At 35.6% G+C, this 16,449-nt stretch overlaps 3 protein-coding genes across 6 annotated transcripts; 1 reads left to right on the top strand and 2 right to left on the bottom strand.

Annotated features, from left to right (window-relative positions):
• Window positions 1-927: 927 nt before the first annotated feature.
• On the bottom strand, window positions 928-2,091 carry LOC113714192 (uncharacterized). Its single transcript, XM_027237987.2, has one exon. It carries the CDS (start codon window positions 1,999-2,001, stop codon window positions 1,093-1,095), a length of 909 nt encoding a protein of 302 aa, XP_027093788.2. The 5' UTR covers window positions 2,002-2,091; the 3' UTR covers window positions 928-1,092.
• A 1,133-nt stretch (window positions 2,092-3,224) lies between these two features.
• On the top strand, window positions 3,225-11,141 carry LOC113714780 (U11/U12 small nuclear ribonucleoprotein 65 kDa protein-like). 3 transcript variants are annotated; one of them, XM_072068962.1, is made up of 13 exons: window positions 3,225-3,513; window positions 4,338-4,409; window positions 4,525-4,752; window positions 5,315-5,396; window positions 5,502-5,681; window positions 7,166-7,330; window positions 7,417-7,587; window positions 7,994-8,081; window positions 8,268-8,326; window positions 9,563-9,628; window positions 10,346-10,504; window positions 10,578-10,675; window positions 10,790-11,141. In XM_072068962.1, the coding sequence occupies exons 1-11, from the start codon at window positions 3,296-3,298 to the stop codon at window positions 10,421-10,423; spliced, it is 1,407 nt and encodes a 468-aa protein (XP_071925063.1). In that variant the 5' UTR covers window positions 3,225-3,295; the 3' UTR covers window positions 10,424-10,504; window positions 10,578-10,675; window positions 10,790-11,141. The 3 variants fall into 3 exon arrangements, with proteins under 3 accessions (XP_071925063.1, XP_027094650.1, XP_027094651.1); XM_027238849.2 differs by lacking the exon at window positions 10,578-10,675; XM_027238850.2 differs by having other exon boundaries at window positions 10,578-11,141.
• On the bottom strand, window positions 10,949-16,157 carry LOC113714781 (uncharacterized). 2 transcript variants are annotated; one of them, XM_027238851.2, is made up of 5 exons: window positions 15,760-16,100; window positions 13,379-13,517; window positions 13,265-13,296; window positions 12,766-12,852; window positions 10,949-11,484 (listed from the first exon to the last, which is right to left on the bottom strand). In XM_027238851.2, exons 1-5 carry the CDS (start codon window positions 15,991-15,993, stop codon window positions 11,356-11,358), a joined length of 621 nt encoding a protein of 206 aa, XP_027094652.1. In that variant the 5' UTR covers window positions 15,994-16,100; the 3' UTR covers window positions 10,949-11,355. The 2 variants fall into 2 exon arrangements, 1 of the variants encoding a protein (XP_027094652.1); XR_003453781.2 differs by having other exon boundaries at window positions 11,253-11,484; window positions 12,677-12,852; window positions 15,760-16,157.
• Window positions 16,158-16,449: the final 292 nt, after the last annotated feature.

Raw genomic sequence — 16,449 nt, 5'->3', positions numbered from 1 at the left:
GGTTTTGAAAATTAGGAATCTCGAGACATGATATCTCATGAACGTATTCATGCATTTAAATGGTAGGGTACAACATCTCACCAAAGAAGCAAAGCACTGTAACCGTCCCTGTAACCCCAATAGAGAGCCACCTGGACATAAGTGACAATGTACAACGAAACCACTTCATCAAAGGACCAAAAGGCCGCTCAAAGCCAGACAAATAACGGCATAACCGGCTCTTCCTGCACTGTTCATAAGGCGTTGGACGCTTTATATATGTAAGATATATGTCAAGGGCTAAAAACTGCCATGAGAGCTTATATGTTAATGGCTTTCACTAGATTCTCACATTTCATTGCTACTTTTGTTTCAGCTAATGAAACGTTGAGATGCTAATGTCCAAAAGCTAGCATGAAATTATAATTAGAAAAAGGGCAAATTACACTTTATCTCCTACGATTTAGTGTTTTCGTATATAACCCTCCTATAGTTTCAAAAGTTATATATAACCCCATCATGGTTTGGATTAAAGTGTCAAAATGACGAAAATGGTTTTTCGTAATAGAACCTTTAAAAATATTGAAATTACTCTTGTTTAAAAATTAAAATGACTGAAATGACCAAAATATATAAACATAATATGCATGACACACTAATCCCGCATGGTTTTATGTTTTATCATATAATTAATGTTTTACCATATAACTCTCTTATGATTTTCAAAATATACATATAACCTCCCTGTGATTAATAAATAATTTTCAACTTTACATAAGTATATTTTTGAGATTATAGGTGACTCCATTATGGATTGCAAATTCCGTTACTTTGACACTTTAATCCAAATCATGTAGGGGTTTTGTATAGCTTTTGAAATCATAAGAGGGTTATATACAAAAACACTAAACCACAAGAAGTAAATTGTAATTTGCCCTTAGAAAAACATAAAAGACAATATCAAAATCCTGATCCTTGACATATATGGTAAGATCAAATACACAGCTGTTCTCTTGTATTTCACAGAACAAATTAGAGAGGCTTACAGACTTGATCACCAAACAAGACTGATATATTATTCGCAATGACCAAAATAGAAAAACTCTTATCCAGCTAAACTGCAGTGTCATCACAACTCTCAAGTGGCTTGACTTGTCGATGGGTTTCGAGATGATATGACTTGCAGACAAAGTAGACGATAGTCTGGACGACCAATCCAAAGAGAATCAATGTGCAAAGTGACCAAAGACAAATTAAGCCAAACGCAACCCTCTGCAGCATCAACAATGAATGCCCGTATACAACGGTCTTTGCAAACAAAATATGTAGCAAAGCAAAAGAGCAATTCAATTGACAGAATATGAACATTGTCATTACCAACCTTCCTTTGATCAACTGCTTGCTCTTGATCATGGCTTCAAATCCATACGAATCTTCTAAAACCGATACAACACTAGCCAACTGACAAATCACTGTCATATAAACAAAACCCACCGCGTAAACTGGCAACACAACTAGGAGAAGTTTTTGCGTGAACTGATATTTTCCAATTGTAATAGCTGATAGGAATGTTGTGATCACTGCAATGGTAACGCTGTACACCAAGAAAGAAAAGAAATTGCATAAAAAAGTGACCGTTAGCCTTTCCCAAGCCTGTGGCACGACATTTCTGACCTTCTTAAAACTTGGTTGATTATCACCAGATCCATATACTGATGAAGCTGTAAAAACCACTGTAGAAGTTGACATGTTGTAATAGATGATCAGGCAGCTGAGATAAACAACCATGAAAAACCAAAAGAAATCCCATCCGAATGAAGGGAAATCAGGGAGGTCACCAGAGCTTGTGAAGGTCAACGCAGATAAGTCCTTACTGGCTATCAAAATGAAGCATGACAAAGGTAGGATCAAAATAAAAGTGATGTCTCTGAAAGTTTTTCTGCTTCTAGAGATGATCCTATATGCTTCTGTGTAGATATCGGCTAGACCCATGAGGTGCATCTCCTCTACTTTTGTGTTCATGGTAAACCACCGCCCTACTTGCTTTGGAAAATGTCAATTTGGTAACAGCAAAATGCGATGATATTCGAGAGAGAAAACTGGTTTCGTACTTCTTACTTCTTGGATTAAATATTGAAGAACAAATTTCCTTCTTTATAAACTGGTTTAGAAAAGGGTGAAGTGTACCATAATCCGTTGTTGTTCAGTAATTAAACACATATTTCCCTTCTACTTTTCAAACTTATTTGATTTGATTGATAGCCCCTTCGAATACAAGTGTGATATCAATGGAAACGTGTAATTGACGTGCCCGTTAATTTAGCATTCTGTCACCATTTTGGGCCCAAAAGTACTCGACAGTGGGTTAAAATAGAGCCAGGAAAAGTTGAAGGGTCAGATTGAGAACTTTGATGAAATTACACCCTAGATTTTATTTTTTGCTTAGATTTCAAAATTGGAACACAGCTTTTAATATATCTCACTGGATGGAACTATATCTCAAGTGAAAGTTTTTTTTTTTTTCAAGTGTAAGTGAAAGAAATAGAATCCGAAACCTATTACTTACACTCTTTAATTATCTCGTACCATTCAATTCATCTCTTTTTCAAGTGAAAAATGATTGTTTTAACACATTTTGCAAAACTTCCACCAAAATTTTCCTTCAAATAAAGAAAGAAATTGACATGAAATATTTCAAAATTTCGTGAGACAACTTTGAACTATATGACTTCTTTGTTTTTTTCTTTTTAAATTTCCAGCCTCAATAGATGTATAAAACCATTCGCTCCTATTGTTTATTATTTATTTTCTTTTTTTTTTCACCTTTATTAATGCTTCCTTCAACTTCTCCTAATAAGCATATCCATTTTAAAATGTTCACTTACACTGGACAAACCAAAAATACCTATTTAGTGTCTATTAGTATCATTTATCTTTTTATACATTAAACACTTCCCCTAATCAAATTTAATTTAGCTCGTGTCTTGATTGTGGCAGTAATGTGTTATATATTATATTTTTTAGGTATAGACACAAAAATAGGGACATTCCAGTATGCCCCTATTGCACATGATGATATTTTTGTTCAACATAATAATTCAAGTTGAGGAAAGGACTAAAATTATACCTTTTAATTAGTTAAGCGGCAAAATTTTATCCGTTAATAGTTGTATGGTGAAAAGTTGAATTTTATAATACTTTGAGGGCTACTATTTCTAGTAGACATAAACTGACGAAGCGCAATTTCCCTGTTTCGAGTTTAAGTACCAATTTTATAAAATTTAGCACGACTGACGAAACACAAGTGTCTGCTCCCATGTCTGACGCTGACGCCACCCAACCGCTGCCGTCAGTGCCGCCGGCTATCCAGTCTCAGTTGCTGACTGCCCAGAACTTGGGGTACCATTTACAATCAAACGAGCATGAAGCTACACTATTGGTTCGTCATCTTCCCGAAGCAATTCCTCAGGAGACCCTTTCTCGACTCTTCTCCCACTACGGCGCCTCTTCTGTCCGGCCGTGTTCGCATGGCAGGTCATGCTTATGATTTCATTCTCCCATTGCCCTTACATCCTAGCTGCCTTTTTTTTTAAAAAAAAATATTTCTTGATTCCATACTCCCAATTGAAATGGAAAATCTAAATTTTTACTTTTTGGGTGAAATTTCAGTTTGAGATGGCTAGGGTAATTATAGTCTTCTTGATATTTGGTCATATGCTGCTGTTGTAGTAGTAGTGACTGAATCAGTAAAGACTTCTGATTTTGCAGGAAGGGATTTTTCAAGTAGTGTTATTTTTGTCTAATAAAATGGGAAAATGTTGATTAGGGATGGGAGAGGTTACAAAGTTGGGTTATTTACACTAAGATGGATAGTTTTGTTCTGAATTAAATGGTTTCGATACAAGAATTGACTTTGAAGTCGATTTTGAGAAATGGACTTCTCTTTTTGTTCCTTGTCCAGTTTACTTTTCTTCTTCTATGTAGGTCCCCGTTAATCATATGAGTGGATTGTTGTCAATGACACCTGTTGTCCAAACATTCACTCTGTTCATCCTTTTCCCTATGGCTAAAACGAAAGTATCATAAATGTAGTTTTACAATTTGCTTTGCTTGTTCTAAATCTGTTGTTGTGATCAAAGTCTTTAGGCATTTAGTTCAGTAACTTCTGCAAGAGATATGCATAGTAAAACTCTTTTTGCCTAGCTGCAGTTTGTTTCACCGTTATGATTTCTTGTGTGGAATTCTGGTTGTGGATAATTTGATCATTACATTGTGTATTATGACAGGGTCAACTTTATTTTATTTTTGAATTGGATATTAACTTAATTTGTAACCTCTCGTACCTTACTTCCCCATAGGGTGAGGAATTCTGCTTTTGTGGATTTCAAGAGTGAAGCTTTGGCATCTCAAGCACAGAAGCAGTTGAATGGGTATGAATTTATTTTGTCTCTAAGTGCTCATGAAATATCCTTGTACTAATAATTTTTTATTCTTATCTTTTAAATTATAGACTTGATTTAATTGTCTAAAAATTTTGGTTGTCAGGTTGCGATTTCTTGGCAAAGTCTTGTTAGTAGAGAGAGCATGCAAATCCATGAAAGATAAGAAAAGCCAAGAGGACGAGAACAAAAAGAGAAGTGATTTGGATTCTTTGATAGAAGATGCTGCTGTTGGCAGGCATCAAAGAGAAGGATTCAAGTTAGGGTCCTCGCTAACTAGTGAGCCAATTGCTGAAAGGCTTGGTGTGGACTACCCATTTCCTCCTTACCTTGAGTAGGTTTCTTTTTTTTTTTTTTTCCTTCTCCCATAAGGTACTTTTTTCTTTACTAGAGGATGCCACTTTGCTTAGCTACATAAGCATCCCCTCCTTTTCTTGTCTCTTATCTGGGCTCTTATAGGCATGTGATAATGTTGGCTTGTGAATTTATAGGATGAAACTGGATTAGCTTTTGGCAAATACTTTTTTCTTTTTTTTTTTTATAACTGCACCAAATAGGTGCAACCGGTGCCCTTCAAAGCAATACTTTGTCATCAATTCAGCTTCAGGTATAGAACAGATTCATTTGATAACCTTGTTGTTCTTCCATATTGAGCTTCAGAATATGTTTCCTGTTCTTTTAGTTAGATCATCAGCAAGAAGTGCTTGAGTGGCAGAGAAAGCATCCCACTCTTGACTCTGAAATCTTTTTATTCAATTGTAACATTATATTAGCCAAGTTCAATACAGAAAACTTGACCAATTTCAAGCATTATATTAGCATCTCAGAAAAGTCCTAAGCAGCAGGAAAGGCCACAAATTGGTTAATTGTGGTTTACTGATCTGGTTGCAATGTAGGTACGCATATCCCCCTCCTGATGGGAATATCCTCACCAACATTGTAAATGCGCTTATTGCTGTTCCACGGTTCTATACACAGGTTATACATACATTTCAATTCTTTTTCTTTGTGCTCTTTGTTTAATAATCAGAACAGAATACCTATAGCAACATCAGATTAATGACATTGATGTATTTATTTTAGGTGTTGCACTTGATGAATAAAATGAATATACCAGCTCCATTTCGTGTGGCACTTCCAACACCACCCCTTCCAACTTTGGTGCCTGCTTCTCCAGTCCCTCCACCACCTCCTCCTGTTGCTACAAGAACTAACATGGAAGATGTATCCAGTAGCGAATCCGAAATGGAGTCTTCAGATGAGGTTTTCTCCTGCTTCCAAATATTGTTGTTTATGATTTGTTTGATATTTGCTGTAAAACCTTAAAGTTCCTGTATGGAAGGATTGAGCACTAAATTCTTTCTGAGGGTAAAATTCATGAGGTGAATTTGACAGGTATTTCTAGAGGCTTAAATCCATCACCAGCTGGGCTTGGAAATCAATTTTGGTGCTAAACTGTTTTTACCTGTTGTTTTGGTTTGAGTTTTCTGTGTCTGTCTAGGACCTCTTCCTTCTCTCCTTTAAAAGCATATAGCTATCGATCTCTAGCACAGAATATTAATTCACATTATCTTTTACAGTTTTATTTCCAAAAAAGTGTTGAATATTAATGCATATAGTTATGAGTTTAGGTAGGATCATTCATGCTTCTCATTCTCAAAATGCCCCAAATAATCCTTTTGATCCAGGGAAAAATTATTTTTTGTCTCATCTGGGGGTTGACAGTTAGGGCAATTTACATACTGCTGGAGGCTTTATTTCCTTATGCTAAATTTGAATTATGGAAACTTCTCTTTTAAGAAAAACAAAAAACAGCTTGGAAATCCACTTCTAATGCAATTTTCTGAAAATAAGCTCTTCTCAATATGCTACATTAAATTTTACCATACTCATCTTGGGATTTCTTTTTTGTATCCCTGTTGCTCATTGAAAAACTAGCTATATTTTGAACTTAATAGTTTTTTGTCTACATGCCTGGTAATGCTATAACAAATTTTGTTTGCAAAAACAATTATTGTTTACTTGTCAACCAAGCACAAGATAATTGACAAATTTCAGTTATTCTAAAGAGCAGTGAGAAGTCAGAGTCTATTACCGTCTCAAAATGCTAATTAGATTCAGGCATTTGAACAAATGTGTATTGCTCAATGTTACCTTCTCTTTTAATTGCCTGTTACCTACATTTTGAATTTGCCTTCTCCAGAGGATGACATTCTTTCTGCCATCTGTGATTGAACTGAAACTGTGCCTATTTTGGACTAAAACTCGTGAAGACACTTCGCTCCTCTACCTGCAGTCAAGTTTTTTGATTGCCTTCAAAGTCTTGGGTTTTGTATTCTCTTACTCCCTGGATGGATATATACATGCAGGTCGAACTCACTGCTTTTGGAATGATAGTGAATTTTTTCCCTTATCCCCTGATTTTTTTGGCAATAAGAGGGATATACGACCATAATTCTGTCTTTTCTACCCTTTTTGGCTCACAGAGGAATATCATGGCTGCCATGGACTTGCCTTCTGTTTGACTATGAGGGTTAATATATTCTGATTCCAGTTTTTGTTTGGCTTCACTGTTTTCTTTGTCTCCATGGTCTTAAGATCTTGGGAAACTCTTGTTTGAAGTAATTAGAAACTCAGAAGAACTCTGAGTCTCTTGCTTTGTGTATGATGAGCTTTTCTTTCATTTTCAGTATTGGAAGGAAAATATATATTGATGGAACATTACAATTTTGAATTTGATGTCTCAGGAAGCTCCAGGAGAGGGCAGAGCTAAGGCAAAGCGTATCAAGCGAGAAGCAATTGTAGGTCCTGCAGTTGACGAGGACATTGGGCATGAGGCTGTTGGATTGAAACGCTCTGCCTTACTTCCAAAAGAAATCCCAATAATAAAAAAGAAGAACCCTGTGCTACAGGTCAGCACCTTCCTTCTTAGTGAGTTGTGCATTGGAAACCTTTTCTTGCTGCAGGTTTTGGGATTCTTTTTTTTTATGTCTTGCAGATTAAGATAGCACCAAAACAGATTCAGAATGAACATGTGGGTGATGCAGCTCAGGAGGAATCACTGAAGCCAGACAAAGAGGCCTCACATCACGAACCTTATGCGACGGTAGAAGAACTAAAGAGGGGAAAACTGCCCCCTGAGGAGATTTTATCTTTGCCTATGTTCAAGGTATTGCATTCATTGTTTTATATTGTTTCTAAGTTATAATTTTTTTATACCATGTAATTACCATGAGAAAAGAGCTGAAAAGGATGCCGGTTTAGTAGATTATCAGATTTCAACCAAGTTCCTGGCATCTAGAAATTTTTCAGACACAGTTCCACGAATTGGACAAGTTGTTATGTGGTATGTTGGTAACATAGTCTAATAGAGTAGGATGATGCATAGGCCTTCAGTTTACTGTAAGTTAATTGCCCCTTTGATATCTAAATAGTATGTATTTCCAATTTTCTGGACATGCTTAGCCCACTGGAGAAGTGTGCATGCAGGAAGTTAGTAGGAACACCCTTTTCTATTGAATATGTTTGCCACAAATATAGCTCTTCCCTCATAAGTATGAAAATTTATTTTGCAGAATTATAGAGCTGGGAATCCTTCTTCTGTTTTGTACATTAAGAACCTAGCGAAAGATGTGGTAGCTGATGACTTCTACTTTATATTTGGTGAGTGTAAAACTCTCTATTATGCTAATTTTCTGGATGATAATTTATTTATTTTTTTTTTTGGATGATAATTTATTCTTTCATGAAGGCTAAAACAATAATGTTATGAAAGAAGATGTCTCAGCTTCCAGTGGATTTTATGCCATTGCTGTTTAACTTAGCTTCTTTCTCATGGTATGATTTTAGGGTCATTCTTTGGAAGCATTGATGTAGCAAAATCCAGTCTTAATGTGAAGTTGATGCAGGTGAGAAAGCTAACTCACTCTTAACTTCTTAGACCTCCTTCTTGTTCTAAGCAACTAGATTTGATCTTTTTGCATAATATTGTGTAAAGGAAAATGATTAGTGGAAGTGTAATGAAGGTATGGAGTGTTACTAAAATCAATCCTGTAGGTGTGGGGCTTCTCCCTTCTTTGTCTTCCTTTGTTGAGGTCAAAACAGGGGACTAATAGAAGTGTTCACTAATTTGCCTTGATGCCACAGAAGATTCATACTTAATTCAGTGTTTTGGACCTGTTCTATTACCTGCTTCCTGGATCTTTCTAAGGCTGAGGCCTGGAAGGATTATGAATAATTGAATATTGTTGTCTTTTATCAAACTATGTCTTCTTTAGGTTAAGTTCCTCCTATTTGGATAGTAATTTGTGCGAGTTCCTGCTTTTGGTTGAAAAGGGATTTTGCTTAAAGTTTTCACTAATCATTTACATCGGAAATGAGATTTCAAGAGCGTGGAGAATTACAACCATGGTTGACATGTTCTCTGATACTTGTTTTATGTTAGTTACGTAGGTGATAATGTACTTATTTTGACATGAATTTTTGAATCTTCAGGCATGCGAGTCTAAGAATTATTGGTGCACTGATGCTCCTTGCAAATTTTTTTCACATTTTTCCTTCATAATTGATGGTCGAATGCCCTGCTTTCTTGAATTTCAAGAGAAGAAGTTTTTTCTAGATGTTTTTTCAAGAATACATAGGCTTGTCTTGGATGTAAAGGCATGCTTTATAATGATAACAATCTAACCTCCATGAATGTACTCAAAAGTCAACTTTTTTTTTTTTAATAAATGCTTTGCAGGTTCTATGAGCTATTGTTATTTATTGCAACTACAAACTATAATTTATAAAATAAAATAAAAAAAAAAAAAAAAAAAAAACTACCTTGCTTTGAGAAAGAATTTTCAGTTCCTAACACTTTCTCTTCCATTTCCTATGTATCTGGCGCAAATGCTTTATTATCATTCTTGACAAACAAATGCATCTCATTGATTGAGAATGATCGACCAACTTTTTCTTTCTTCTAAAGGGATTTTTATGTCTTCTAGTTTGTGCTTTCTATCCTTTTGTTCCTACCAAATATGCTATGCTCTTGAGTTGCCTAAATAATGTCTTTGACATCCACTCTTGCTACATGTTTTCAGAGCTAGTTTTCTGCTTTATATTTTTTGACTCCAAAATGCTGCAATTATTGTACCTCTTAGGAAGGAAGAATGAGAGGACAGGCTTTTGTTACCTTCCCATCAATTGAACTTGCCCATGGTGCTCTGGTAAGTTTTTCAACAGTGAAGTTTTGTTTCTGCCTTGTTATCTATCTATTTTTTGAGTTAATACAGTATAATTGTTCATGTGCCCCATAGTATTGTTATGTTTGCTCTAATGGCTGGTCCTCAATCAAAAAAAGTGGCACTTGCACTTTATAAAGTTCTTCCCTGTAAAAGCATGAATTGAGCTTTAACGTAATCTAAAGTTTTCCTGCTCTGCTAGCCAATCATTATCTAATTGGGTTGAATAGCTGCTGCCGATAAATTTTCCTATCAATTGAAGTAAGAATGATGAAAACATATCTGTCTGCTCATGGACGATGGCACTGAAAAAAACATGAAAATGATTTTTTCTTTGATGCGCTTATAGAGTCAGTGTGTCAGATTAAAATGAGAGTCAGCTTATTTCTATTGGTACACGAGATATTGGGCGTAGTGGCCTCTTGAAAGCAGAAAGGGAAATTTGTATTCACTCATTCTGCCTACCTTCAGACACTCAAGGACGGATTTCTTTATTGACCTCTAAGACACCGTCAAGATAAAATTGTGTGCAGAGTCCAATTTTGTCTCATTTAAGCTTGTTTACAGGCAAGATTCAAAAAATATTCCATGCTTCAGTCCATGCTATGTGTTACAGGATTTCATAAAAGAATGCATAAGCTTGTGCCTGCTTTATCTATATTTGAAGTCATAAGATTTGTGTTTCTGAACTATTGAGTGCAGAATTTAGTCAATGGGTACGCGCTTAAAGGCAAACCAATAATCATCCAGTTTGGTCGGAATCCTGCTGCTTCTATATAGAACTGAATAGATTTTCTTAAACGCAAGGAAGATCTGTCTCTGGAAGTCAAAAGTGTTGGCTTTATTTCCTCATGGAAACAGGTAAAGTGTTCACATCTTTTGTTGTGTATATGGACATATTAAAGTGCTTTACTGGCTGAGCCTTTTCTCTCAGGTTTACATGCATGTATATCTCTATTGGGGAAATGACTATTTACGTCTAAAACTCTCTGTTTTGGCCACTTTGAAGGCCATCTGCTGTCAGCATTTGGTGTTAGTCCTTGGCCCTTACCATGGAAGTTATAGAAGTTACCTGTTGTGCGCTTTGAATTTAAAAGCTATTATCATGGAATGTCACAAAAAAGTTCTGGGTTTAATGTGGATCAGGTGTTGGCTCATAACGTTGCTGATGATGGAACAGAAATTGGTATTGGAAAATTTCTGCGGGTTAATGTGGATCGGATGTCGGCATTACTTCCTGCAGTGTTGCCAATGATGGAACAGAAGATTGGGATTGGAAAATTTCCTCAATGACAACATCATACCTCGACTGAAGGGCCATCTATCATTAACTCAAAAATCATTTACTGTGCCAGGCATAACTGGATCACAGGATAGATTGTTGAACAGAAATCAAATTTCATGGATCTTCAATTCTTAGCCAGGAACCCAGAAAAACCTGTAACCTTACAAAAGCTATGAGGCATCAGCAATTCAGCATGATCTAATTATTTGTGCACTTACTAGCATATTTCTCCCAACATCCTCCCTCTCTGCCTCTTTCTTATTTACAACTGGTGGATAGGAACTCTAGCATTTGATACATTATAAGCTTGACGCTAACAGCCACAGAAGTCAACACCATAGGGTACTTTCATACTTTAACCGAAAAAACTACCAAAATTCCTTTGACAAGACAGCAAAGCTGCTTTCAAAATTCTCCATTAGCTTCATTACTGACCAGTATACCCAACGGCAAAACGATTTGCGTTGGCACTCAAGCCTGTAGATTGAAGCTGTTTTCGCCTCTTTATAAGATGCAATGCAGTCTTCCTGTCATCATGTGCGTCCACAGAATCTGGCTGCAATGACAATAAGTTGGATACCATTTGAGTACAAAACACGAAAGCCAACACAAATCTGATACAAAATAATGCAGTCACCCAAACAAATGCAATTGACGAACTAGCTCAGGCTGGTGGCTGCCAAGATGCTTGCCTAGAGTCTGATAACATTCAGCACACTTGGGTGTTATATTATATGCTAGAATTATTCTGATTCTAGTTTTTTTCCATCTCGATTTCAAGTTAATCAAGGCTTTTTTTTGTGCTCCACATTTTTTTTTAGCTTTAATTAAAAAAAATGGCTTAAAAGTGTATTAAAAGGTGCACCTGAAATGCTTCTTCAAAATAACCTTTGGTCGTTACAAATTTTTGGAAAAGAGTTGCTTCTCAACAACTAATTGTTTCAGCGGCCTCAAACTATCTACACAAAACAATAAAAGGCAGCTTATTTATACCTAAACAAAAGAACCTCAGCAAGGACACACTAAATGGAGAAACTGATAGGGTTATCCTTAAAAGGAAATAAGCAATGTGTTGTAGATGCATTCATGATGTGATTGATACAGCAAAAATATGATTTACTGTCACAGATAAGTTGCACTTTTATAGCTGGGCAAATCCGTGTATGTATGTAAGTAGAAATATAAACCTTTTCGTCCAAAAAATCAGATTTCCCTGTTTAGTACAGGATAACTAATGAATAAAAAAATGCTCCAAGAAACTTAAAATCTGATGTTTCTTGGTCAAAACTTCGTCATGATTTTCGACCTTTAGAGTAAATGAATTAAGTTTATGTGTACATCATGCTGTTCTATTACTTCATGCAAAGCAGTCTAGAATTAGCCTTTCTCATCTATTGTCCCATTATGGCAATGATACCTCTTAATTCTCATCACTATTCCCAGAAGATAGTCCCATGTAAGGGCTGTTTTCCTTGTACAGCACCACGAAATCCTAGACCATCTGTCACACAACATACTTTAAACTCTAGAGACAGTTTTTCTGGTAGTTGCGTAATCTAAACATTTCAGAGATTGAAGATAGCAAGTGGTAGGCAATTGCAAAAACTTATGTAACATCACACTTTCAGTGTACTGAACCAAGAACAAACACATAATAAATTGAAATCAAGAAAAAAATAATAAAAAAGGGTCCACGCCATCATCATGTTAGTACTGTATAGTCTAAGGCTGGACAAAAGTTTTTCTACCTCAAGATAAATTGCATTCCATCAATGCAGTAAGGTTGTAAATTAACCATGTCGCCGTGGAAGGATACTCAGAGCCCGAGTATATTTACCTTAATAGCTAATGCCCGATCAAAGCTTTCAATGGCACTATCAGGCTCCCCGAAGTTCAATTGCGCTCTACCAAGGGTAATCCATGCCTAAAAAAAATAGAAGTACTCCATTAATTGAGAATTGTATAGTGATGTAGCATAAGTCAGAAATTGGTCCAGCATAGCCTAATGCTTTTGCTACTCACCACATACAAAAATATATACACAGATGGGTATGGAAATAGTAACACGGTCTTATCTCTAATGGGCAGAAAAATTTAAATAACATCATAAATACGCTTATTGGGTACTGTCTGAGGATCCTATTGATGAATGAGGCAGGTTTGGACATCTATCACAAATATCCAGTAGTTTCTAGAGAAGGTTTGGGTTTGTAAAATCAGAAGGCATGTTGAAGGTATGACAGCCATTCAATTGAGTACCCAATACATTCCATATTAGCATACAATCATGACAACAGAATATGATAGAGGTTTATGCAGAACTGAGATTAACAAACCTCAGCCCATGTTGGTTCTAATTCTGTGGCTCCTGCAAAGTATATGTGAAAAGTAATTAGATATAGAACACAATGGCAAATGAAAAAGAAACATAGAAGAGATATGGAACAGACGAGTGACAGCTTTTAGAGCACCCCATGCTTCTCCCAGTTCAAGTAAAACTTGAGCTTTTTGCTCATGCAAAACTGCTCGTTCTGGCATCAAAGTAAGAGCAGCCTCCCACTTGCCTAGTGCCTCACTGAACTTCCCATCCTTCAATTTGAAACAGGCGGTGAGTGGCCAGTCAATTAACTTAGAAAATTAGGAGCTTTTTTACATGTAGAATTTTATAACACATATTAGAATAGGAGATACAAACTGATGATCTGTGCTTGCAGCAGGAAAGTCTTTTACAAATATTCTATCTATGTTTTCATCATCTTAGCACAAAATAACAATACAAAGTAATATCTAGAAACCATATTACATGTCCCAAACATGTTAGCTATTCATCCGGGAAAACCATAAAAGCTTCAATAGGATGTTTTCTCTTCTTAATAATACTAATTTAAGTGATAGAACACTTAACTGGAAGGAACTGTAAAACAGAATTTGCATTAGGCTTGACTCACAACGGCAGGCTCTCCTCTGAATGAATGACTTTTAAACTGTGGTATGTGATGAAAATAGGGAGCTCTACATGGTCAAGCTCAGAGTCGCCTACACTGCCTCATCCTACCGCTACAGTTAGTATAAAATCGTAAAAATTATAGATATACAATCCATAAATACATAAAACAAAAAATTTATGCCCGTTTTCTGAGTGTGTGCATGCACATCCCAAAATTATATATTAGTCCAAATATCCATTGTGCACCAAAACCACCTTAACTACAGCAGAACTCAGTTTTCAAAAGAGGAAAGTTACTGAAAAAGGATAACATGACAAGCTCTCCTCATCTTCTGTAAGGTGAACCCAAAATTTTAAAATCTTCAGATAGTCTATACCAAATGACTATGGAAATTAAATAAATAAATAAAGGGGTAACCTCCATTATCCAAAACTAAAATATAAAAAAATCCCGCCCTTCTTCCTTGCACCCCTTGCTGTAATTGTACACTTTAGATTCTCCAAAGCAAGGAAACCTTTTACATTTGGGTAAGAAAGTAGACTCCACTGGATTAAGAACAATTCTGAAACAATATTATGGATACAGTTGGGAATGTTCACCCATAAGCATTTTGCTTCTTTTCTTGAAAAATGATTGTAACTAAGGGTCCTAGAGTAGTATTACAATAGAAATGGCTATGAATTAAACCTTACAGGCATATAAGTTCCAAAAAGACCTGTTAAACATATAGTTATTTATCACAGCTTAAACATGTGAATTAAACCTTACAGGCATATAAGTTTCAAAAAGGCTGAAGTAGCAGTTACTTAGTAGTCTTGCAGCTTAATCATTTAGTTGGATGACCTAAGGTGCACATTTACAACAAAGCTCTGAAGCAGGTGTATTTACATTAACAAAGTTTATCCTACCTCAATATTAAAATTCTAAAAGCTTCATTTGCTGTTTTCCCTACACATACCACATTTCTTCATACGCTGATTAGTGGACTCCTTCAAAGGAATTCACCCACAGGAAGAATGCATATGCATATGCCTTGATCAGTTAATTCATCAGCAAAACATATAGCAACTAAAAATTTGTTAATATAACCTAGAAGAACAGATGGAAGACATCTATGATGATCACATGTACATAGATGAAATCAACGACCTCTGTACCTAAACATCTAAAAAGAAACTAAGAGCAAGACTTTGTGGGTAAAATGACCTAATTTGGAGGATTTTATGCACACCTGGACAAACAAATTCAGGATCTTAGCCACATTTTAATAAACATTTCTATTCCTAACTGATATATCTTTTTCGTTCCAGAGGAAATTATATCACAAGTCAGTAGAACCTCCACTTCCACATAACATAAACTAAGATAAGAAACGTGTTCTTTTCTTATCAGCCATTTTAAGGCAAAGGCGATTTAGCCTGAAAATCATCATCAACGATCTATTTACCAGCTAAGTCAACCAATGCAGCAAATCCCATTTAGAGTCACAGAACTTAAAAGGGTTGAAAAAGTTTCCTCCTTGACTTTTTTCATGCATTTCAGCAACACTAGAACTAAACAGAGAGCAATAGTGTACTAATTAATTAACAGAAAATCCCTACTTGATCATGCTAAGACTTGCTAATTTCACCTGCTTAACCTGTATAAGATATGAAAACCAAGTAGTTAAGTTAAAAATACAAACACACACGATCACACAAGTCAAAGACTTCAACTTTACCAACCTACTAAAGTTCAAACAAGCCCACATACAAAATAAGCTCAATTCAGAAAACCCAGAAAAAAAAACATTAAATAAGAACTTCAAGGGAAAAACAAATTCAAGTCAAATTAAAGCTTCAAGAAAACAAAAACCCAAAAATATTAAATTGAATAGAAAGTACCTCAGCAAGTTTGTTCCCTTGTTGCTCATAGACTTGAGCTAGCTTCTTCCCATCAACATTCTCATCAGAAACTGAAGTATTCTTCTCAACGACGTCGTTCCCACCAATTTCCTCCTCCTGCAAATTATCAGTATTGGTACTATCTTCTTGTTGCTCAAATGGAAGATTATGTAACTGGGATAAAGGTCGCTTCTTGCTCGTGCTCTTGCTCTGCTTCTTCCAGGTCATCTTCATCGTCTTTCTTTTCCCCTTTCCCTTGATCTTTTTCTTTTCTCCCTCCTTTTTTTGGTTTTCGGGGTTTTGGAGATTTTATTAAGGAAATATAATGAAACTATATATACTATAAATTGCTGTTACCGAAATATTTGGGGGTAATGCTACTTTGACCAGAAAGTTCTGGGGTTTTTTGACAGTAAAAGGACAATTAACCCTTGAAGAGTATAACTTTAAATCAACGTTTTGAAACATTGTTAATTGAATCGGTGAAGTGGCCGGATCGAAATTCAATCAGTCGGATCAGTTCAACTCCAGTTTGATGATATTATATATATACATACATCCATATATATATATATATATATACACACACATAAATACACACACTTGTGCACAGAATAATTCTTTCAATTGTTCAAGACTGTTATCCCATGGACTAATTTAAGACATCACTTGATAAAAAAATTAAATATT

This window comes from Coffea arabica, chromosome 10c (assembly GCF_036785885.1).
Source record: "Coffea arabica cultivar ET-39 chromosome 10c, Coffea Arabica ET-39 HiFi, whole genome shotgun sequence".
NCBI classification, from domain to species: domain Eukaryota; kingdom Viridiplantae; phylum Streptophyta; class Magnoliopsida; order Gentianales; family Rubiaceae; genus Coffea; species Coffea arabica.
The sequence above is the reverse complement of the archived record's forward strand: the minus strand, read 5'-3'. Positions and strand labels throughout refer to the sequence as shown.

Coding starts and splice junctions, on each gene's coding strand:
- LOC113714192 (XM_027237987.2), bottom strand. CDS start 2,001: ATGAACACAAAAGTAGAGGAGATGCACCTCATGGGTCTAGCCGATATC.
- LOC113714780 (XM_027238849.2), top strand. CDS start 3,296: ATGTCTGACGCTGACGCCACCCAACCGCTGCCGTCAGTGCCGCCGGCT. Junction 5,682..7,165: donor AAATGGAGTCTTCAGATGAG/GTTTTCTCCTGC, acceptor TTGATGTCTCAG/GAAGCTCCAGGAGAGGGCAG. Junction 8,327..9,562: donor TTAATGTGAAGTTGATGCAG/GTGAGAAAGCTA, acceptor TGTACCTCTTAG/GAAGGAAGAATGAGAGGACA.
- LOC113714781 (XM_027238851.2), bottom strand. CDS start 15,993: ATGAAGATGACCTGGAAGAAGCAGAGCAAGAGCACGAGCAAGAAGCGA. Junction 13,518..15,759: donor AAGGGAACAAACTTGCTGAG/GTACTTTCTATT, acceptor TTCAAATTGAAG/GATGGGAAGTTCAGTGAGGC. Junction 11,485..12,765: donor ATCGGGCATTAGCTATTAAG/GTAAATATACTC, acceptor TTGTCATTGCAG/CCAGATTCTGTGGACGCACA.